The 25334-nt window shown below is 43.8% G+C and overlaps 1 protein-coding gene across 3 annotated transcripts in view; it reads right to left on the reverse strand.

The window, feature by feature from the left end:
• Positions 1 to 25334, reverse strand: part of LOC133558334 (hyaluronan-binding protein 2-like) — a 34495-nt gene that overhangs the window by 278 nt on the left and 8883 nt on the right. For 2 of the 3 annotated variants that reach the window (XM_061909621.1, XM_061909622.1), the window contains 5 exons: positions 22701 to 22792; positions 22381 to 22621; positions 2700 to 2842; positions 2380 to 2517; positions 2162 to 2304 (listed from right to left, as the gene is read on the reverse strand). In XM_061909621.1, coding sequence (XP_061765605.1) covers positions 2162 to 2304; positions 2380 to 2517; positions 2700 to 2842; positions 22381 to 22621; positions 22701 to 22792 — 757 coding nt within the window. The remainder of the gene's footprint in view (positions 1 to 2161; positions 2305 to 2379; positions 2518 to 2699; positions 2843 to 22380; positions 22622 to 22700; positions 22793 to 25334) is intronic. The other variant, XM_061909623.1, reaches the window with a different exon arrangement.

Here is a 25334-nt window from a genome sequence, read left to right on the forward strand (position 1 = left end):
CAGTCCGTTAAAAAAACAAAACAGAAAAGAACACTCAAAGCATGCCCCGATGAAACATAACACAAGCCACATGTCACGTACAAAAACGTTGGACAGGAGGACACAAATAGCTATTTTGGCTACGATGCAGAATGTTTTAAAGGATTTTGTTTTCAATTTTTAAAACACATAACGTGATGATGGTTCTTTTGTCAAAATGTTGCATTGATTTCACTGTTATGACTACTTTTAGGCTGCCTTGAAAAACACTTTGTTTTGAGAGGCGGAGTTGTCGGATGCAAATTAGGCCCTCCTTACCACGCCCACTTCCACGCTATGAGCTATAACGTAGTCCAAGTGGACACCGATGCAACAAAAATAAATTAACTGTTGCAATCCGTGACTCGGATCTTCACATATTATTGTTTGTTTTTCCATCTTTCTTCTCATTCTCCGTTTGATCCGTTTATTTCCCGTTTCGTCCATCACCATGGTTACTTATTAGTTTCAGCTGTTACTCCCGGTTCCTGCACACCCGTTCTCTGTTAATCACCTTCCCTTTATAAGCCTTCCTCTTTTCATTCTTCTGCCTGGGACTCTAGTTTGTTTTCACACAACGGTATGTCTGCTTTGCACTTTTGCTTACATGCAATTCCTGTAGTTTTCTCGCGAGCTCTCACACTGCGCAATTTTATTCATTCTTAGCTCTCATGCTAAATGTTTTGTTTTCCCCTTTGTGTGCCTATGTGCCAGTTTAGTTTACTATTTGTTTATCCTAGCTTTAATGCTAGCGTCTTTTGTTTGCCTTTTCTTAGCTCCAGTATTTTTCTTTTCTAGCACCTTTTGTTATTCAAATAGTTAAACCTTACCTTTGCTGTGTTCTATTTCGACACATCCTTGAGGTAATCGAACCCGGCACCACGATGCCGAACAAACGTAACATGAACCCTTTTATATCTCACGTTTTGTGTCTATGTTTTTATGGTTTTATTCTTTTTTATCTTGTATTGTTCTGTCCTGTAACCTTGTCTTAGAGCCCGTCAAAGATGATTTTTCTGTTTTGTAATAGACAATATAAGGTTTATGTAGATATCTATCAATCAGTTCAAAGTAGTTTTTAGGAAAATCATTATTTTGTCGGGGATTCACGGTGGCAGAGGGGTTAGTGCGTCTGCCTCACAATACGAAGGTCCTGCAGTCCTGGGTTCAAATCCAGGCTCGGGATCTTTCTGTGTGGAGTTTGCATGTTCTCCCCGTGAATGCGTGGGTTCCCTCCGGGTACTCCGGCTTCCTCCCACTTCCAAAGACATGCACCTGGGGATAGGTTGATTGGCAACACTAAATTGGCCCTAGTGTGTGAATGTGAGTGTGAATGTTGTCTGTCTATCTGTGTTGGCCCTGCGATGAGGTGGCGACTTGTCCAGGGTGTACCCCGCCTTCCGCCCAATTGTAGCTGAGATAGGCGCCAGCGCCCCCCGCAACCCCAAAAGTGAATAAGCGGTAGAAAATGGATGGATGGATTATTTTGTTGGAAGACAGTGAGGCTGTGGTCTTACGGTAGAAGGCTAAGCTAGTTACAAAACAAATCGAGCCACTGTTTCCAACGTATCATTCACACACCTTTAAACTGTTGTTTTACTTGCCGTTTCATTGTTTCCTCCATTGCCATAAATAGTAGGCCATTAAAAGATTTTAGAAAATTCATCTTTTAGTGAAGGTTTGTGGGTGAAGCAGAACTCTTTATTGCACTCACTCGAAGCGACGTCTTCACAGTTGAATGCCACGAAGCATACAAGTTCAAAGTAAGGCACTTTTTAACTTTTCGAATTCTCACCGGCATTGAAAGTTTATTATGGTTATTTATGCGTCATATAACGTACACCTATTCAGTCTGTTGTTCACTATCCTTTATTTTAAATTGCCTTTCAAATGTCTATTTTTGGTGTTGGGTTTTATCAAATAAATTTCCCCCAAAAATCTATATGTTTTTTTTTCTTCTTTATTATGCATTTTTGGCAGGTGCAACTTATACTCCGGAGCGACTTATACTCCGAAAAATTCGGTAATCATGTACAGATAGGTTAGACAAGTGTTTTTTTGTTCATAAAGGATTGCAGCATTACCTAGAGACAGATATAGCGAGTCGTAAGACCATAAAAAAAAAAAGACAATAAAACCATACTTGACAGGAGTCGTTGCCGCCGTGGAGCTCGCCGGCACACAACATGGTGCTGTCCAACAAGTTTGCGTACACATCGGGATCTCTGCACCTTTGCTGGGAGATTAGAGAAACGACAACATCCAACAAGTGGTTGCTGTACGGCTCTGACGGCGGGGGAACAAACACGGTCAGTCGTCCACTTGACAATTTGAACGAAATGTGTGAAACGACCTTATTACCGTCTTCGGTCTTTCCCCATCCCGAGACGACGCAATTCTTTCCCGTAGGGAAATTCTGATTGGGTAGACAGACGGTGCGGACAACTTCTGTTTCTTTGGCACACTGATCTCCGTCCATGAACTTGAGGTGAAGCAGAGCTACACAAAAAGGAAGAGCCACTAAGTCAAACGTGTAATAAAACCCATTTTCCTTGCTTGTTGAGCAGCTTAGGTTTAAAGTTGTTTCATTCCCAGGTAAATTACACCAATTTTGCACCAGAGAAGCAAGTTTTTTTTGCAGATCAAAAAACCCTGCGTTGTGTGCTGCACTTTGTACTTACCCACGTCACTGTAAAGAGCGTCACGGGTTCTCCTGTAGCCTTTATGGATAATGGCATTTATCACAGGGATGATCTGGCTTTTGTCCTCTGCTTGGTTTATTTTGACCCCTCCCAGCTTCACTTGGTAGTCAAAATTATTTTCTCTAAAAAAAAAAAAAAAAAAGGTTACCTCCAAGTCAAAAAATGGTGACATGTGGTTCATACAGGGGCTTCACGGTGGCAGAGGGGTTAGTGCGTCTGCCTCACAATACGAACTTCCTGCAGTCCTGGGTTCAAATCCAGGCTCGGGATCTTTTTGTGTGGAGTTTGCATGTTGTCCCCGTGAATGCGTGGGTTCCCTCCGGGTACTCCGGCTTCCTCCCACTTCCAAAGACATGCACCTGGGGATAGGTTGATTGGCAACACTAAATTGGCCCTAGTGTGTGAATGTGAGTGTGAATGTTGTCTGTCTATCTGTGTTGGCCCTGCGATGAGGTGGCAACTTGTCCAGGGTGTACCCTGTCTTCCGCCCGATTGTAGCTGAGATAGGCGCCAGCGCCCCCCGCGACCCCGAAAGGGAATAAGCGGTAGAAAATGGATGGATGGATGGATGGTTCATACAGTATGGGAGAACGAGGTTGACGGTGTAGTACAAACCCCGTTTCCATGTTATTTGGGAAATCATGTTAGAGGTAAATTTACAAAAAGAATACAATGATTTGCAAATCCTTTTCTAACCCATATTCAATTGAATGCACTACAAAGACAAGATATTTGATGTTCAAACTCATAAACTTTATTTTTTTTTTTGCAAATGATAATTAACTAAGAATTTCGTGCCAAAGTAGTTGGGAAAGGGCATGTTCACCACTGTGTTGTATCACCTTTTCTTTTAACAACACTCAATAAACGTTTGGCAACTGAGGAAACTAATTGTTGAAGCTTTGAAAGTGGAATTATTTCCCATTCCTGTTTTATGTAGAGCTTCAGTTGTTCAACAGTCCAGGGTCTTCGCTGTCGTATTTTACGCTTCATAATGCGCCAAACATTTTCGATGGGAGACAGGTCCACTTTGCATCAGTCCATCTTAGATGATCTCGGCGTTTCTGGATGTTGTTGATTATTGGCTTTTGCTTTGCATAGTAGAGCTTTAACTTCCACTTGCAGATGAAGCGACAAACTGTATTTAGTGACAGTGGTTTTCTGAAGTGTTCCTGAGCCCATGTGGTGATAGCTTTTAGAGATTGATGTCGGTTTTTGATACAGTGCCGTCTGAAGGATCGAAGGTCACGGTCATTCATTGTTGGTTTCCGGCCATGCCGCTTACGTGGAGTGATTTCTCCAGATTCTCTGAACCTTTTAGACTTAGACAAACTTTAACGGTCCACAAGGGAAATTGTTCAACACAGTAGCTCAGTTACAATGATGTAAAGTGTAAGGATGGAAAGGACAATGCAGGTATAAATAGACTAGATATAGCAATGTAAAATACAACCTCTGCGAATATGTACAATATATACTTAATATGTGTACAGTATATTATAGAACTATACCGCCGTGAAACAACTGTCTCTGATGCTGCTCTAAATTATACGAAGGAGCTACCAATCATGAATGAACTCGACGAAGTGCCTACAATGGCAGAGCTTGAAAAACCTATTGATTCACTTCCATCCGACAAAGCACCATGGTAATGATAACATTCCACCTGAAGCTATCAAGCAAGGGAAGCCTGCCCTACTTAAACCACTATACGAATTACTGTGTCTTTGCTGGGAGGAAGAAGGAGTACCTCAGGACATGCGTGATGCCACTATTGTGACACTTTATAAGAATAAAGGGGGCCGCAGTGACTGCAATAACTATAGAGGAATTTCTCTCTTGAACATCGTTGGAAAGGTTTATGCACGCATAATCCTAAACAGGCTACATATACTTGCAGATTGTATCTATCCTGAATCCCAATGTGGTTTCAGGGCTGGAAGATCGACGACTGACATGAATGTGACGGGACACGAGTAGGGGATTTTACTTTTTTCCTTGCCATGCAAGTTTTATGGTGTTTTATTGCTGTGGATTTTAAATTGCATGTTTTTATATTTTAGGATTTGATTATAGTTTTAATTGCATGTTTTTATATATTAGAATTTGACTGTATTTTGGATTGCACGTTTTTTCATTTTAGAAGTTGATTGTATTTTTAATTGCATGTTTTTACTCCTTGTGGACTTTGCTGGTATTTTAAGACATTGCCCCTTTTAGCTAGTTGCCCCTAACAACCAAAGTGCCCAATCCAACGGCACGGGAAATTGGACACACCTGCGGAGCATTAGGACTGAACATTTAAAAGGAGAGGCAGGGGAGAGAGGAGGAAGGATCGACAGAGGGAAACGACAGGCTTGGACGACAGGAGAAAGAGGACGGCAGGATTCGGCAGGTTATGGCCGGAACGGGAGGAATCAACAGGCTTTGCCAAGGGCAGGGGTGCCCGTTACGTCGATCGCGAGCTACCAGTCGACCGCGGGGGGTGTGTCAGTCGATCTCCAGCCAGGCTTTTAAAAAAAATAGACCTAAAAATTAGTGATCATCAATCTTCACCAAGACGTCACTTAAATGACATTCACGGTACCGGAGGGTCTTGTGAGATGACGCTGGCTGCTGCAAGATCATTATTATGAAAATATGACCGAGAGGAAGGCGAGAAACACTTTTTATTTCAACAGACTCTCGCGCCGTACCTTCCGTCAAAACTCTAAAGGCCGACTGCACATTTCCTATCTTCACAATAAAAGCCCTGCTTCATGCTGCCTGCGCTAACTAAATACAGAGTCTCGGAAAACTGGCGTGCACAAGCGATCCCTCAGAAAGCTGGCGTGCACAAGTGATGTGCACGCCAGCTTTCCGAGACTCTTATTTTGTTAGCGCAGGCAGCATAAAGCAGGGCTTTTATTGTGAAGATAGGAAATGTGCAGTCGGCCTTTAGAGTTTTGACGGAAGGGACGGCGCGAAAGTCTGTTGAAATAAAAAGTGTTTCTCGCCTTCCTCTCTGTAATTTTTTCATAATAATGAACTGGCAGCAGCCAGCGTCATCTCACAAGACCCTCGGGTGCCGTGAATGTCAATCAAGCAAGCTACGGAATTTGCCGCCAATGTTTTTCTTGTAAAGTGTATGGAAGCTGGATGAATTAGATGCCAAAAACCAACCACTTTCATGTGGTATTGTACAGAAAGGACAACTTTTTTTCTCCTCCATTTGAAAATGTGGGCATTATCATCATTACTGTCTGATTCCAATCAATGCAAGTCATCAGAATCAGGTAATACACCAACTTATATTCTTGTCTTCGTGAAAGAAAGACATCTATATGTGTTACACATGCTTGTATTATCATTAAACACATTTAACTTGTTTACAAAAATGTCTCTTTCATAAATAAATAAATATAAATGATATATATAAATGAGGTAGATCCCCTCGAGTTGGTCAATTGAAAAGTAGCTCGCCTGCAGAAAAAGTGTGGGCACCCCTGGCCAAGGGCGACCGAGTGAACGCACGCACGCACGCAGGCGGGGAAGGAACCCCCGGACCACGCAGTAGACCCCGAAGGCTACCGGAACAAACCCCAAGACGTCCACAACAGGCAGGGGCAGAGGAAACTCTGCCGCCCAAGTAAGTGCCGTACTGTTGTGGATCTGTGGGGACACCCAACTGCCTTTGGCTGTGGGCTTGCGGGCTCGTGCGTCGTACGCTGCTGTGTGGTTCTGTGGACAGGGGCGATTTGGACCCAGAGACCTGCGGAGACCCCACGTAGGTCCCGCGAGTGACCGAGACTGGCGAGGAGAGTGGGCGTGCCCCCACACTTTGACGCGGAACTACAGCAACGGCAGTGGAAACCCTGCCTTGTGTGTAAGTGCGACTTCAGCCCGGATAGCGTCGCAGTTTTTTTTGTTGATTTTATCTCCGTGGCCTGCCTCCCTTTTTAATTTTTGTGCAGGACGACGCCGTGGAAGGGGCGGAGCCAAGATACCCACACGCCTGTTGGCCCCTCGCCCATCACCTTTGTACCATCTGGTATTTTAGCATCACCAACGTGACTGTTTTTATTGTATTTTAATAAATTGTGAACCGGTTAATCAGATTTCCTTATTTTGGACAGCTGCTCTCACTACTTTGGGTTCTTAATATGTATATAAACAATTTTTATTGGTTTTAAGCAATAACTGCATTAGATTTTAATATTTTTACCAATTGGGTGTGATGACTCTTCTTCGGCATGGTAATGCCGGCGTTGTTTTCCCAAGGATGCGTCGAAGCGATGAACACAACAAGGTAAGTTAAAGGGTATTTATTTAATAATAAAAGGCTATGAACAAAAACACTGGTGTAAACAGAAAAGGTAAACAAAAGACGCTAGCGTGAAAGCTAGGATAAAACACAAGGAAAACTAAAACTTGGTACGAGGACACAAAAGAGTAAACAAAAACATTCAGCATGAAAGCTGGAAAATAAATTGGCTTAGCGTGAGAGCTAGCGAGAAAATACATACATAGAATGATGAGAGTCGTCACTGTTGCGCGTGGGCAAATTAGGATCCGAGAATGAGTAAATAGAAAAGGTGAGCTTAAATAGGAGGGTGAAAATTAGTAGCAGGTGTGCGGGGCGAGACTAACAGGTGGACTGATGTGTAACCATAGTGATGGACAAAAACAGGAAATAAACGGGTCAGACTGAGAATGAAAAAACAAACATGTGAAGATCTGAGCAGCAGACCGCAACATTGGGACCATTACATGATGTTTTCAGTCAGGCAGATTCAAGAGAAGAGTAAAGAACAAGGTCAACCTCTTTACATGATGTTCATAAGACTTTCGATCTTGTCAGCAGGAAGGGCCTATTCAAGCTTCTACAAAAGATTGGATGTCCTCAAACTACTTAGCATGTTAATGTCTTTCCATTTCAACATGAAAGGAACAGTCTTGTATGATGGTTCTTGTTCAGACTCATTCTCTATCAACAGTGGTGTTAAGCAGGGCTGTGTATTAGCACCAACTCTTTTTGGAATATTCTTCTCTATACTCCTGTCCTACGCTTTTGACACATCCATTGAGGGTGTCTATCTACACACACGGTCTGACGGCAAATTGTTCAATCTGGTAAGATTACGTGCGAAGACCAAAAGGAGGTCAGTGTTAATCCGAGAGATGCTTTTTGCAGACGATGTTGCTCTTGTTACCAACACCACAGAAGCCTAACAATGTCTAAGTGACTGTTTTGCGAACGCTTGTGAACAGTTTGGACATACAGTTAGCCTGCAGAAAACCAATGTTGGCGTTCAAGGTGCTGCAAATCCTGTTATCAAGATGAATGGTGTCACTTTAGAAGTAGTAGATCATTTTATCTACCTGGGCTCGACAATCAGCAATAAACTCTCGCTCGATGTTGAGCTTGACAGGAGGCTTGGAAAGGCAAATGCCATCATAGCTAAACTAGCGAAACGAGTGTAGCCGAGTGTCCTGGGTTCGCATAATTTGGGTACTGATAAAATAAAATAATAAAAGGGAGTCATGAGAGCAGGTCCGGTCTCCACCACTTTATTGTTCCCTTCTTTACACCTATCTCCATACCCATCTATCACCTTCTTCAACAACCCGCCTTTATATAGACCTCTTACGTCACAGCCTTACGGCAACACTGGAGGGACACCCTGAACTGTTTGTTACATACGTCCCCCCCTCAATTAGAAACGTCCCCGTTTCATCACAAACAAAATAGGTAACAAACAAGGGGAAATAGAACAGAGAAAAGAAACAAAAATTCAAAATTCACAATAAATCAACAATATATTTTTTTACACCGTATTGCATAGGCTAACACACTGGCCCCTCAAAACATGCAAAAACTCCCAGATGCGAAGTATGTCACTCCAATCGCCCCATTTGTAAGATAGTTCAATTATGTGGAGGAGGTCGCCCCCAGCGAGATGGTCCGATGGTGCGCAGGAGGTTACCCCTGTCACCCCCTGCGAGATAGTCCGATTGTGCGCAGGAGGTCGCTCCAGTGACCCCCTGCAAGATAGTCCGTTTGTGAGATAGTTCGTTTATGACGCTCCATCATGCCATCCGACTTGGGGTTATAGGCAGTGGTGCACGTCCTTTTTTTTTTCCAAGCAACATACAGAGTCTAATTGAAGGGGAAACACCCTGGGGCCCCCACGGCCCCCATGGGAACCTCCGGGCCACATCCAGAACGTCCATGACCACCCTCCGGGTGGGCCGACAAACCTGGGACCCGCCCACGGGGACGTTAAGGGCACCGACGGGTCCGACACGCTCTGTACTTCTCACGCCACCGTCGGCTGTCTCTCGGCACGAAGGGCCAGCAGCAAGACCGCGGGAACGCCTCCGCAACCAGCCGGGCCACGCCCGCAGTAAACACCTCCACGCTCTCCCCCGGAGCACGCACACTCGCCGACAGGTTGGCCCCGAACCGGTCCATTGTCTTTGTTTAAAAGCTGCTCCCAGTCTCCCACGGGACGAGTTGGGAGGATCCGAAAATCCTCACCGGCTCCTGGTTGCAGTCGGCTCCCTCCGTCGGTGAAAGGAGCGGTTACACAAAAAAAATCCACTTTCGACATCCATGCCGTGTGAGTGTCCGTCAAACAGCGCCTCCGGGCTTAAAAAGAGTCGTGGTCACCACACCACGTGTCCGCAAAATGGCCGGGAAGCTTAGCAGCTAACTGGAAACTCACGTGTCCCGTGTAAAACTTTCTTCTTTTTTTTCAACACAGCAGTTAAAATAATCCAACCGCTGACACCAATGTAGCCGAGTGTCCTGGGTTCGCATAATTTGGGTACTGATAAAATAAAATAATAAAAGGGAGTCATGAGAGCAGGTCCGGTCTCCAACACTTTATTGTTCCCTTCTTTACACCTATCTCCATACCCATCTGTCACCTTCTTCAACAACCCGCCTTTATATAGACCTCTTACGTCACAGCCTTACGGCAACACTGGAGGGACACCCTGAACTGTTTGTTACACGAGTATGGGAAAACAACGCTCTTACTCAACATGCAAAGATTCGAGTTTATCAGGCCTGTGTTCTCAGCACTTTACTCTACGGAAGCGAGACCTGGACTTCTTACATGAGACAAGAGCGTCGACTTAACGCTTTCCACATGCGGTGCATCAAACGTATCCTTGGTATTAGTTGGCAGGACCATATTCCACACAGTGTAATTCTTCAGCGGGCTAATATCCATAGCATGAACTTTCTTCTTAGCCAGCGCCGTCTTCGATGGCTGGGACATGTTCGGCGGATGGAGGACGGACGGCTTCCCAAGCACATTATGTATGGACAACTAGCTGCTGGTTCCAGACGTGTTTGTCGTCCCTCCCTGCGGTTCCAGGACGCATCCAAGAAAGATCTGAAGGCGTGTAATATTCCTCTTGACAGCTGGGAGACACTGGCGGAGAACCGAAATGTCTGGCGTCAAGCGGTTGGACGGGGTATTGCAGAGGCTGATTTGAGGAGAGGCCAGCTCGCAGAGGAGAAGAGAGACAGGAGGAAACGTACTGCAAATACCATCGCACAGCAGGAGCGGGACGAAGTCTCTACACATGTTTGTGGACCTGTCACTCAAGAATTGGATTGTACAGCCATGCTAGGCGTTGTCAACAAACCAGAATGTACCGTATCAACAAAACAAGTTAAAATGTGAAAAGTATAATTAAATAAGTACATTGTATAATTACAACATTCATTAAAACTGAAAAGATATTACAAATAATTTACAAAAATAGGGTAACAAAACTATTCGAAAAAAATATATATATCAATAATAAAGTACCATTACAAAATTAAAAAATTAATTAAAAATCATATCGAAATAAGTGTCTGACACAAGAGCGTAAATTAGCATGGTCATCTGTGACTTAGCTGCCAAAGAGAGATATTATATATACAGATATAATATGTCCATACAATATATACCAATTACTATGTACAATATTACAGTATATGTGGCAGCCCCAGCATAAACAAGATAGTAAATCCAGCAGAAAATAGAATATAGACATTAAAAACAAAGAGAAGTAGCTGATATAGAAGGTGTCAGGTAATAGACGGATATCATCTATTGCTGTATGAGGAGTGATTATACATTTGGATGGAGTGTGGAATGTAGGAGTTCTTGAATCGCACAGTGCGGGAAGGAAGCTGAAGGAGCCTGTTGGAGTATGACCTCCGCTGTCCTTCAATTGTCTGGTGGAGTGGGTGGGCAAGATTGTCCATGAGGGCCAGCGGGTTTGTCCAGGGTCCTCCTGTCCCTCACTGACACAAACGCCCCCAACTGCGAGCCAATAGTTTGGCCGGCTTTCCGCATCAGTTTATCAATCCTGTTTGAGTCCCTTTTTCTGGTGCTGCTTCCACAACAAACCACTGAAAAGTACAGGGCACTGGCCACAACAGACTGATAAAAGATCTCCAATGATATAATGGACCGTAGATGTTGAAATACTTAAATTTCTTGCAATTGCCCTTTGAGAAACGTTGTTCTTAAACTGTTTGACTATTTGCTCACGCAGTTGTGGACAAAGGGGTGTACCTCGCCCCATCCTTTCTTGTGAAAGACTGAGTATTTTTTGGGAAGCTGCTTTTATACCCAATCATGGCACCCACCTGTTCCCCATTAGCCTGCACACATGTGGGATGTTCCAAATAAGTGTTTGATGAGCATTCCTCAACTTTATCAGTATTTATAGCCACCTTTCCCAACTTCTTTATCACGTGTTGCTGGCATCAAATTCTAAAGTTAATGGTTATTTGCAAAAAAAAAAGTTTATCAATTTGACTATCAAATATGTTGTCTTTGTAGCATATTCAACTCAATATGGGTTGAAAACAGGGGCGGTTCTAGGCATGCTTACATGAGGGGGCAGTCAGAAATGTGAAGGGGGCATCATGTGTACACATCATGCTCCAGCCCTTTTTTTTCTGTGCTTATAGTAACGATGCTTTCTTCATTGAAATGGGTCCTTAGCTATGTGTCCAACCCCAACCTGGAGTAGTGGATTGCACTTTGTCAGGCCTCTACCTTCAGACCTGTCCAACTTGGGTGTCCCACCTGAAGACTAAGCTCCTTACGGTCACTGAGGCACGTAAAGCCCCTGACCACAATAAGGTGGCAATCCCTCAGGGGGGGAAACTGAAAAATAAAAATAAAAATATATGAATAAAATAAAATAAAACATCCTTCATCCAGATTTTATCAACCAACAACATAACATTTATCCTAACTGGATGGCCTAACTCTCAAATAAATGTTGACCCAAAGTAGGACCTCACACACTACAGTCAATGTTTACAAAACTGAAAAGTAGTCTGATGAATAATGATAAAAAATCATCTCAAACTAATTTATAAAACAGAACATGGGCACTCATCTGGGCACAACATTCATTCACTCCAATGTATGTGTTGCCCACTTGCTTGTAAATTGATGAAAACGGCAGTGTTTTTGTTTTTAGGTGTCTTGGTCATATCAAATGAAACTTACAATTTGTTTATTACAAAATGTAGATTGAAACATTAAAGGTTGACTATGTAGAATTATAAGAAAAACAACAGAAAAAGAATTCCAGCAGTCGATTGCCAGACCGTTGCTAAGTAAAACGGGCCGTTGCTAGGGACTCCGCTCTGAACAGAGGACAGCAGAGGAGGACTGCTAAGCAGGATATATACCTTATGTTTCATTTTTACCGTCATTAACAGCATCATAAATGACTTGTAGCTTGTTACAGGGACAGTGGAGGCTCTCTGCCTTCCAAACCACTGCTGCTCAGAGCCTCCGCTGTCACTGCTCTCGTCAAGTTGTTAAAAAAATAAATCAAAAAAAAGGAACTCCGTAGCACCGAAAGTCCGCGACGATAAACGTGTTTATGACACATAAGACTACACAAATAAACCCATCCTAACAAGTAAATGATAAATGTAGACAACTTTTCCTTTTCTTTTACTATCATACTGCAACGGTGATTGGATGTTTACTGAGGGCTGAGGTGTGTGTGCGGGTGTGTGTCTGCTGCGCAGCCTGTGGAATGTTGAATACACGCACAGCGGAGGGAGGGATGAGAGGGAAGCCGACACTACTATATCGTGTGTGTCCCTTTTTCGGCGGATTTTTCCGCTAGTGCAGATAATTTTGTCAACTTGCAATGTAGTAATTTTGTGAGTTTATTAAAATTTGCTTTCCCAAATTTTGATTTGAGGGGGCAAGACATTTATTTAAGGGGGCTCTGCCCCCTCTTGCCCCTGCGTAGAGCCGGCCATGGTTGAAAAGGATTTGCAAATCATTGTATTCCGTTTATATTTACATCTAACACAATTTCCCAACACATATGCAAACGGGGTTTGTACTACCACCGCCCACATATGTGTCACAGAGAAGGAGCAGTGAGGTGAGTAGAAGGAGACCACTCATTAAATCTGACTTTTAACAACGACTGGACAACAAAGTAGGAATGTTCTACCCTGAGCAAGTGCTTGAGTCATTGTTTTCTGGCGGATCTTTTACGCGACGGACACATTGATCAGACAATCAGCGACAATGGTTGAAATCGCAGCATCTAAGCCAGGCCTGGGCCATTATTTTGACTCGGGGGTCAAATTTTGAGAAAGAAATGTGTCTGGGGGCCGGTATATATATTTTTTAAGAAAACTAATACAAACCCTCACAATAAAGTCTGATTGAATGGTAAAAAATGTTATGACAGACCGCCTTAAAAACGGAATGGAATTGTATTTTTTTCTATGAACGATAAAACCCTGAATATTGACAACATATGAATGTCACACCCCCTCTCAATCGACATATTTTACAATCAAGCCAAATGCAACAAAAATGCAACAAACACAGCGAAATATGAACGCAAAGGGTAAAAAAACAAAAACAAATCTACAATCTGATATATGTGATATATCACTGTGGAGAGACTGAGCCGACGAGCCGACAGCGGGATAGGACAAATGCCGGTCCTACCCGAGATGGCGGCCAGGAGGCGGGGCATGCGGCGGGGCATGCGGCGGAAAGAAGAGGCGGGACACACTCGGAGCGCCGCTGCAACCAGCTGAGTCAGGTGCGTACACCACACACCTGCGCTCAATCTGTTCATCAAGAGGCGAAGGAGGAACGATCGAGGCAGAAGTAGGAGAAGGAACACGCGACCACAACGACCACGAGCACAACGAGGAAGACCCAGATCACGATGATCCCCCGCACCAGACGCAGACAGCGGACACCGAAAGGTGTGCTGCGACCAGCAGGAAGAGCCCGCGCGCCAGAAAGTGGCGTGACCGAATGGCAAGAAGAGGACAGGTTTATTGAAATAATAAATCAGAGTCAAACCTGCTACGATGCGTCTTGTGTCAAGTGTCACAGCAACCCACGCACGGATGGCAGGAAGTCCGTCACAATCACTAAGCTTTAGAATTTTCTTGTAAAAATCTCCTTCCACGTCTGTCCCTGGCACCCATATTTCAAGCTGGCTGCTCTGTAATCACTCTATGGAAACGCTACCCACCCACACTGCTTGGTGCCTCGTCTGACCTGCTGTGACGTAGATTACCATAGTAACTAGTGGGATTGTACGGTACACGGGTATTAGTATAGTACCGCGATACTAATGAATTATATACGATACCATACCGCCTCTGAAAAGTCCCGGTCAGCCAGACCGTAAGATTTTTTTTGTTAAAATAAAGCCAATAATGTAATTTTTTCTGGTCCCCTTTATTTGGAAACGTATCAAAGTACCGAAAAGTATCAAAATAATATTGGTATCAGGACAACACTAGTCACTAAAATATCATGCAAAAGCGCAGATTCCAACCAATGAAGTATGTTGTATAGTTCAAGACTTATGGTCATTTGAAAACATCACTGCACATCATAATCTAAAACAGGGGTAGGGAACCTATGGCTCTAGAGCCAGATGTGGCTTTTTTGATGACCGCATCTGGCTCTCAGATAAATCTTAGCTGACATTGCTTAACACGATATGTAATGAATAATTCTGCAGTTAATCACGATGTTAAAAATAACTTTCAAAATATAAAACATTCTCAAGCATGTTAATCCATCCAACCGTTTTCTACCGCACCTGTTCAAGAAATAACAATGTTGTTAAAAAGAATTAGAGACTTATTATACTCTAAAAATGTTGTTTCTAATTAAAAAATGCATATATTTAGTTGTATTCAGTGTTAAAAAAATATGATATGGCTCTCAGGGAAATACGTTTTAAAATATTTGGCTTTCATGGCTCTCTCAGCCAAAAAGGTTCCCGACCCCTGATCTAAAAGATCTAAAAAAAAGATTTAGGAATGTCCGGCGGGCCAGATTGAAAAGCTAAACGGGCCGCATGTGGCCCCCGGGCCTTAATTTGCCCAGGTCTGGTCTAAGCTAGCCTAAATAGCATGTTAGCATCGATTAGCTGGCAGTCATGCCGCGACCAAATATGTCTGATTAGCACATAAGTCAATAACATCAACAAAACTATCCTTTTTGATTTTGTTGACTTTATCGTTGGAAATGCATCTGCTTTGAGTGTCGCAGGATATCCACACATTCTTGCCATTTCTGCCATGTTAGCATCGATTAGCATGCCGTGTGAATCGATGCACACTCTACGTAAGACAACTTGAATCCGTCCCTGATCGTGTTGTTAGACCCTCCGACAACAAACCGACGGGGCATGATGTCGCCAAGGTACGGAAAACAGTCGAAAAAACGGAAAATAACAGAGCTGATTTGACTTGTGTGTCTAATGTGTTTGAGAAAATGGTGGATTGCTTCCCTTTGTGACCTCACGGGTGAAAGGTCATCGCTCCGACAGCGAACAATTGAAAGGCGTTTCGATCGCCAAATTCACCCTTTTGGAGTTCGGAAATCGGTTAAAAAAACATATGGTCTTTTTTTCTGCAACATCAAGGTTTATATTGACGCTTACATAGGTCTGGTGATAATGTTCCCCCTTTAAAGAAGCTCGTGGAGAATGATGAAAATGTTTCACAAGTGAAAACTGAACTGGACATTTTGATGCAATTACATACGGAAACAACTTCCCTGCATGAGTCATTGGTGGAAATAGTAGCTGAGATGGAAAAGGATAAACAAAAAGTGTGGTTTGCAAGCATCAATAAATACAACAAAGGATTTATTGAGGATATGGCACAATGGCTCTCTGAAACTAAGAGACTGATCTCAGTATATACAACAAATGACAATGTGGAGGAGAAGGCCACATGTGAAGTAGTGCATGATGACATTCAACCAGAGGACAGCATCTCAAATATTGGAAGCAAAAAATATGGATCAAAAACTGGGACTTCCTTTGGGGCTTTCCTCCTCTCCAAGGTTCTCATAGTCATCATTGTCACCGATGTCCCACTGGGTGTGAGTTTTCCTTGCCCTTATGTGGGCCTACCGAGGATGTCGTAGTGGTTTGTGCAGCCCTTTGAGACACTAGTGATGTAGGGCTATATAAGTAAACATTGATTGATTGATTGACTTCAAGAACTTCAATTTCCTCTACTTCCTCTTCACGTGTTAAAGCAGAGGCTGAAATGGCTGCTCTTCTCGCTCATCAAAAATGTATCAAACAAAAGCAAGAGCTGGATCAGCAAGAGGAGGAAATAAGGAAGAGGAAAGAGAGATTTGAGCTTGAAGTGGAGAGAGCAGCAGCCCAGGCTCGGATGGAGGTCCTAAGAGTCTCAGGAAGCAGTGTGAAAGGCACCAGATATAAAAAATCAGATGGTATGGAACCTTATATGGCCAAAGGAGCACATGTTGCTCTTAATGTTGAGACTGATTCATTTGTGCCTGGTGGCCATAGAGTGTATGACAGTCAAAGTACATCTAAGTCTCATTTAATAAAGCCGAATGAAAAGAAAGTTACTGTTGATGTTGGATCTCAAATAGTCCATCAATGGCTGCTTGGACTCCCAATGGCTACAAATGTGAACAGTAAGGCTTCAGCTTCTCAATATACAACAAACTCACATGTTCAGATGCCAGTCATTAATTATGCTATCCATAATGGGAAGGCAACATGAAATTTCTGCTCTACTGGCGTGACAACAGAACATCTCTCATTTGCCAAGGAGAGACACCCAGGTGTTTGATGGAGATCCTCTTCAATATCATTTCTTCATGACATCTTTTGAGCACAATGTTGAAGAAAGGACAGGTGACGCTGTAGACTGCTTGCACTTCCTGGCACAATTCACAAGGGGACAACCACATGAGCTTGTTCAAAGCTGTCAGCGAATGCCTCCAGACAGAGCATATCAAAGGGCTAAGGCTTTATTGGAAGAGCATTTTGGGAATGAGCAAAAGATTGCTTCTGCTTATTTGGACAAAGCACTATCATGGCCATTGGTTAAAGCAGAAGAGGCCAAATGTCTTCAAGCATATGGTCTCTTCTTAAGAGGATGATGTAATGCAATGGATGACATACAGTACATGTCTGAGCTTAAGATGCCTGCGAACATGCTGATGGTGATCAAGAAGTTACCATATAAGCTGAGAGACCAATGGAGGACGGCAGCTTGTGATATTCAAGAGTCACGTTCTCAAAGAGCTGCTTTCCCTGACATTGTCAGTTTTATTGAACGTCAGGTAAAAATTCTAGCTGACCCTATATTTGGAAAATATACAGGATACGCCAAAGACAATGCAAATCAAACATGGCAGCAAAGATGGCTATCAGCGTCACTCACGAAACCAAGGAAGTTTTGCTACTACAGTAACATCAGCTAATGGAAAGGCCCGTGTGAAAAAGGAAGGAGCCCCACTGGACAAAAGGACCTGCTTGTACTGCAAGGGTGAACATGTGTTGGAGGTGTGCTCTCTATTGGTAAAGAGGGCACATAATGACAAGATCTCTTTTTTGAAAGAACATGGAGTTTGCTTTGGCTGTCTGTGCATAGGGCACATAAGTAAGGACTGCAGGAGGCGACTGCCATGTAAAACATGTGGAGCTAAACACCCTAGTATTCAATCAATCAATCAATGTTTACTTATATAGCCCTAAATCACTAGTGTCTCAAAGGGCTGCACAAACCACCACGACATCCTCGGTAGGCCCACATAAGGGCAAGGAAAACTCACACCCAGTGGGACATCGGTGACAATAATGACCCAGTGGGACGTCGGTGACAATGATAACTATGAGAACCTTGGAGAGGAGGAAAGCAATGGATGTCGAGCGGGTCTAACATGATACTGTGAAAGTTCAATCCACAATGGATCCAACACAGTCGCCAGAGTCCAGTCCAAAGCGGATCCAACACAGCAGCGAGAGTCCCGTTCACAGCGGAGCCATCAGGAAACCATCCCAAGCGGAGGCGGATCAGCAGCGCAGAGATGTCCCCAGCCGATACACAGGCAAGCAGTACATGGCCACCGGATCGGACCGGACCCCCTCCACAAGGGAGAGTGGGACAGAGAAGAAAAAGAAAAGAAACGGCAGATCAACTGGTCTAAAAAGGGAGTCTATTTAAAGGCTAGAGTATACAAATGATTTTTAAGGTGTGACTTAAATGCTTGTACTTCTTCATATTCAGCCAAAAAACAAGGAGCAAGAGAAGGATCTAGCAGTTGCAGCCGGTACAAACACATCGGTGGGCAGCTCTGTGGTAACAGTGTAAAGTAGTGGTCTTACTGGGGCCGGTGACCATGGCTGTAAGCTTTCTATTGTGCCAGTGAAGATCAAGTCCAAAAAGGGTCACCAAGTCGTGGAAACATATGCCTTTCTGGACCAAGGCAGCTCTGGCTCCTTTAGTACATCAAGTCTGATGAACAAGTTGAATGCTTCAGGAAGAAGAACTAAAATTCTCTTACGCACTTTAGGCCAAGAAAAGATTGTAGGATGTTGCATTGTGTCAGATCTGGAGGTACCTGGTCTGGAAAGTGATCTCTACTGTGACTTGCCAGATATATTCACACAGAAGAAAATGCCTGTATGCAAGAGCAAAAGTCCACGGGAGCAGGATTTGGTCAGATGGCCATATTTGCGTGGGGTACACCTGCCTGAAATTGATGCAGACATTGAACTGTTGATCGGCTTAAATGCACCAAGAGCTCTTGAGCCAACAAAGGTGATTCCAAGTGCAGGAGGAGGGCCGTACGCAGTTCAGACCATGTTGGGATGGACTGTCACACAGAAGAAAATGCCTTGGAACAACCCACCATCCCTGCTAACCGCATCTCTGTGGTGAAATTGGATGAACTGTGGAAGCAGCAGTTTCAACTCGACTTCCCTAAACGCAGTCATGAAAGCAACTGGGTCCATCAAGAGAAGATGGCCAGTTTATGGAAATGGTGAAAAGCTCTGTTGAGCTGGTGGATGGTCACTATACCATTGGTTTGCCATTAAAAAAGGGAAATGTGTGCATGCCTGATAACCACAAGTTGGGAGAGCAACGCGCCTTGAATTTGAAAAGAAGGTTCCAAAGGGATGTCTTTATTCTATGCGGACTACACCGTGTTCATGCATAACATCATTATCTGCGGTTATGCTGAAAGAGTGCCTATGGAAGATCTGTTATGTAACCATGGCAAAACCTGGTATATTCCACATCATGGTGTATACCATCCGCATAAGAAAACAATCAGAGTGGTGTTTGATTGTGCTGCGTCATTCAAAGGTACATCACTGAACACAGCCGCTGCAAGGACCTGATCTTACAAGTTCATTGATCAGAGTCATAGCCAGAATCAGGAAAGTCCTTAACTCCACTTTGAGAGAACAAACTCTGGATGAAGAAGGCCTCCACACTGTGCTGTGCGAAATCGAAGCTATTCTCAATAGCAGACCAATAACAAAGGCATCCACAGATCCCAATGACCTAGAAGCTCTAACTCCCAACCATCTTCTCATCCTCAAGGGTCAGCCATCTTTTCCACCTGGTGTTTTCCAAAAGGATGACTTGTATACTCTGCGTAGATGGAAACAAATCCAGTATATGTACAACCTGTTCTGGAAAAGATGGACAAAAGAATACCTACCGCAGCTTCAGGAACGCCAAAAATGGAATAAGATCAAGCGCAATTTTGTTCCAGGAGATATTGTGCTTGTTGTGGATGACTCTGCACTTCGCAACTCTTGGATTATGGGGAGAGTTGTCAACTTGTTCAAGATAAAATAGGACTTGTTCGACAAGCCAAGATCAAGACCAGGGCAAGCTTTCTGGACAGGTCTGTCACCAAGATGTGTCTGCTTCAGGAAGCTGAGGACATCTGATGGGATTATTTGTTGACAGGACTTGACTTTGAATATGACTTGTGACCCAGACCACACTCTGTCTAGGCTCTGAAAGTTCTGTGTCTGCCTCACAATACGAAGTTCCTGCAGTCCTGGGTTCAAATCCAGGCTCGGGATCTTTCTGTGTGGAGTTTGCATGTTCTCCCCGTGACTGCGTGGGTTCCCTCCGGGTACTCCGGCTTCCTCCCACTTCCAAAGACATGCACCTGGGGATAGGTTGATTGGCAACACTAAATGGTCCCTAGTGTGTGAATGTGAGTGTGAATGTTGTCTGTCTATATGTGGGGGCCCTGCGATGAGGTGGCGACTTGTCCAGGGTGTACCCCGCCTTCCGCCCGACTGTAGCTGAGATAGGCACCAGTGCCCCCCGCGACCCCAAAAGGAAATAGGCGGTAGAAAATGGATGGATATATATGTATATATATATATATATATATATATATATATATATATATATATATATATATGTGAATAACCTACTTGTTCAAGGATATTGAAAATGAACTATTGTAATAACTGCAAAAAAAAGGAAAATCTTATGTTCTTGTTTGATTTGATGTATTTTAAACTGAATATTTCCGTGCTACTACTGTTGTTCAGTAATTATTATGTTATAATAATTAGGGGCCGGAATGTAGAGGCAGGGATTTTGTTTCTCACTTATCTCCTGGGATAGTGGGTGTGGCTACATGTGTGTGGGCGGAGTGTGTGTGTGTGGGAGGCGTGTTTGTGGGGCTAATTGATTGCTGAATGAATATCACCTGCACTTGTCTGGGGGAATTGTTTTGGCTTGTTTGGAGAGAGTGTGAACCTGGGTGCTGTTACTTCTGTTGACCGCAAAAGGAACGCAAAAGGAACGCAAAAGGACTGCAAAGGAACCACAAACCATCTGAATGTGATGTATTGTATTTTTACTCAAAGGGACAATAAATCACCCTCAAAACAGCAGTAAGGACTTCATGTTGCATCCTTGGACCTAGTGTGTCAGACATAGCCCTGCTATCCCCTCTCAGTGACTAATTGTTTTTTGATAGTCTCACAACATTACCGTTATGTACAGAGGAAATACGTGTGTTTGTGTCTCTTTGTTCTTTTCAGTTTTTCACCATCTTGTCTACTCAGTGGCCTAGTGGTTAGAGCAGGGGTAGGGAACCTGTGGCTCTAGAGCCAGATGTGGCTCTTTTGATGACTGCATCTGGCTCTTGGATAAATCTGAGCTGACACTGCTTAACAAAATAAGTAATGACTAATTCCACTTGTAATCAAAGTGTTAAAAATAACGTTCAAAATATTAAACATGCTCATGCATTTGAATCCATCCATCCTTTTCTACCGCACTTTATTTTTATTTATTTTTTTAGGTCTTGCCCTCCTGGGGGTTCTTCAGACCACCAAGCACCGACATGAAAGCCTGTTTCAGGGTTACGATATTTTTCAATTTTTCAATAAGTCTCTCAGTTGCTTTCCAGCAATTGTCTTTTTCTCTTTCGTTCTCGCTCGCACTCTGGCTCCAGCTCCAGCCCTGTCTCTCTTCCTGGCTGCTGCTTATAACAGAGCGACAGGTGATTAGATAACAAGGCCCAGGTGGGTTGTCTACGCACCTGTCGCTGATTTCGAGGCCGGTCCTGGCACACCCCGCTTCGCTGCAGGCCCGCAGGCCACGCCCCCTCCACAGTTAGCTTCAGAATATCAATGTTATTACAAAGAATAAGAGACCTATTATACTCTAGTAAAGTTGGTCTTACTTAAAAATGCACGCGTTTAGGTGTGTTCAGTGTTTAAAAAATAATTATATGGCTCTTACGGAAATACATTTTAAAATATTCGGATTCTTGGCTCTCTCAGCCAAAAAGATTCCCGACTCCTGGGTTAAAGTGTCCGCCCTGAGATCGGTAGGTTGTGAGTTCAAACCCCGGCCGAGTCATATCAAAGACTATAAAAATGGGACCCATTACCTCCCTGCTTGGCACTCAGCATCAAGGGTTGGAATTGGGGGTTAAATCACCAAACATTATTTCTGGGCTGCTGCCCACGGGGGAATGAACAAGGGGAAGGGCCAAACGCAGGGGAAAAATTTCACCACACCTAGTGTGTGTGTGACAATCATTGGTACTTTAATTTAACAACGTTCTCTTCATTGACTCCGGTTTGGCTTGGTGTTGAGTTGGCATTTTTACACGTCTCACGAGAACAATAAACAACTGAATGGACATCCTCCAAGTTTTGTGATTTCATCATTTTTGCCTGCAGGGGTTATAAATATTTGACCCAGTGTAATTGAGAGAAAACACCGAATACATGATTGAAAGTGGTGGCATGGTAATGTTACAAAGAAAAGTGAATACGACATGAATGAAGTGTGTTGAGTAGCACCTACATGCAGTGGGCAGCTGTGAGGACCCAGCAGGAGGCGATGAGGCTGCCACCGCAGTGATGACTAAAGTCTGCCTGTGAGTTTTTACGTCGAACTTGCACCGACACCAGCCACGGGTGAGCACCGGGCGCGGCCTTGCTCCCGCCGTAGATCCTGGGCTGGGTGAGAGGAGGGGATACGCCGCACTGGGAGAACGACGGAGAGTCTTGGCTCACTTTGGGCGGCGGGGTGAGTATCAAGAGTTCTAACGGAGGAAGGCGAGAGTGAGCACAATGTGTGTGTTTGAGGGGGGCACATACGCTTGTGTCGTGTGAGAAATGCACCTCGGTGACACTTCTTCACGTTGCAATAGTCCCACTCCAGGTGGCCATCCCTTTTGACGTAACACCACGGCTTGTCTTCCCCGTCTGGGTTCCTGAAATATAAGGAAGAAAAGGACTCTCCGTCCGAGCACTGCCACACTCTCTCTGCCTCCCCTCCCTTCTACACTTTGTCTCTGCCTTCGTCTCCTCTTGCCGATTGCATGCCACAAACATTCTTTCAAAGCAAGTTCTAGAGCAGGGGTGCCCACACTTTTTCTGCAGGCGAGCTACTTTTCAATTGACCAACTCGAGGTGATCTACCTCATTTATATATATCATTTATATTTATTTATTTATGAAAGAGACATTTTTGTAAACAAGTTTAATGTGTTTAATGATAATACAAGCATGTGTAACACATATAGATGTCTTTCTTTCACAATGACAAGAATATAAGTTGGTGTATTACCTGATTCTGATGACTTGCATTGATTGGAATCAGACAGTAATGATGATAACGCCCACATTTTCAAATGGAGGAGAAAAAAAGTTGTCCTTTCTGTACAATACCACATAAAAGTGGTTGGTTTTTGGCATCTAATTCATCCAGCTTCCATACACTTTACAAGAAAAACATTGGCGGCAAATTTCGTAGCTTGCTTGATTGACATTCACGGCACCCGAGGGTCTTGTGAGATGACGCTGGCTGCTGCCAGTTCATTATTATGAAAAAATGACAGAGAGGAAGGCGAGAAACACTTTTTATTTCAACAGACTTTCGCGCCGTCCCTTCCGTCAAAACTCTAAAGGCCGACTGCACATTTCCTATCTTCACAATAAAAGCCCTGCTTCATGCTGCCTGCGCTAACAAAATAAGAGTCTCGGAAAGCTGGCGTGCACAAGTGATGTGCACGCCAGCTTTCTGAGGGATCGCTTGTGCACGCCAGTTTTCCGAAACTCTGTATTTAGTTAGCGCGGGCAGCATGAAGCAGGGCTTTTATTGTGAAGATAGGAAATGTGCAGTCGGCCTTTAGAGTTTTGACGGAAGGTACGGCGTGAGAGTCTGTTGAAATAAAGTGTTTCTCGCCTTCCTCTCAGTCATATTTTCATAATAATGATCTTGCAGCAGCCAGCGTCATCTCACAAGACCCTCCGGTACCGTGAATGTCATTTAAGTGACGTCTTGGTGAAGATTGATGATCACTAATTTTTAGGTCCATTTTTTTTAAAAGCCTGGCTGGAGATCGACTGACACACCCCCCCGCGGTCGACTGGTAGCTCGCGATCGACGTAATGGGCACCGCTGGTCTAGAGTATGGGTGTCAAACTCTGGCCCGCCGTGTAATTTAATTTGGCCCTTGAGGCAATATCAAATTAAAGGGGAACATTATCACCAGACCTATGTAAGCGTCAATATATACCTTGATGTTGCAGAAAAAAGACCATGTATTTTTTTAACCGATTTCCGAACTCTAAATGGGTGAATTTTGGCAAATCAAACGCCTTTCTGTTTATCGGGCTTTTGGCGATAACGTGACGTCACATTACAAACACCGGGCCCCAGCTCTGTTATTTTCCATTTTTTCGACTATTTTTTGGAACCTTGGAGACATCATGCCTCGTCGGTGTGTTGTCGGAGGGTGTAACAACACTAACAGGGAGGGATTCAAGTTGCACCACTGGCAAGAAATCTGCCGCCAGACCCCCATTGAATTTGCCAGAGTGTCTGCACATTTGACCGGCGATGCTAAGACAGACATGGCACAGATATGTATGGATAACCTGCAGATTTGCAACGATTAAGTCAGCAACATCACAAAGGTGAGTTTTGTTGATGTTGTTGACTCATGTGCTAATCAGACATATTTGGTTGCAGCATGACTGCCAGCTAATCGATGCTAACATGCTACGCTAATCGATGCTAACATGCTATTTACGCTAGCTGTTTGTACATTTGAAACTAGATACCCACATTTAATGCAAAACAAACACTTACCAATCGATGGACATAAGTTGCGCCAGTGTCACAAGATGCGAAAGTGCTGATCGTTTGGTCTGCACATTTTACCGGCGATGCTAATAAGGCAGCCACGCTATGGGTCACTTCATTAAGTACACCCATGCTATGGCCGAATAGCGTCAATAGCTATTCGCTCAATAGCTTCAATTTCTTCTTCAATTTCGTTTTCGCTATCTGCCTCCATACTCCGACCATCTGTTTCAATACATGCGTAATCTGTTGAATCGCTTAAACCGCTGAAATCCGAGTCTGAATCCGAGCTAATGTCGCTATATCTTGCTGTGGTAACCGCCATGTTGTTTGTATTGGCAGCACTGTATGACGTCACAGGGAAATGGACAGTCGCATCGCAAATTGCGAAAATCAAGAACTTTAAAGCTTTTTTTATGGATATTCCGGCAGGCGTAAAATTTTGAAAAAAAACTCGAAAAATAAAACAAGCCACTGGGAACTGATTTTTATTGTTTTTAACCCTTTTGAAATTGTGATAATGTTCCCCTTTGACATTACAGCTGGCCCGCCGTTATTACACAGCAGAAGTGCCGCTGTAACACCGCAATTTCTCACACTTGCCAATCAGTGCCCCTCCCGAAAATCTCCCGGGGCAAGCATTCTACCGATTTCCACCCGGACAA

The sequence above is a fragment of the Nerophis ophidion genome, linkage group LG08, assembly GCF_033978795.1.
Source record: "Nerophis ophidion isolate RoL-2023_Sa linkage group LG08, RoL_Noph_v1.0, whole genome shotgun sequence".
Lineage (NCBI taxonomy): Eukaryota > Metazoa > Chordata > Actinopteri > Syngnathiformes > Syngnathidae > Nerophis > Nerophis ophidion.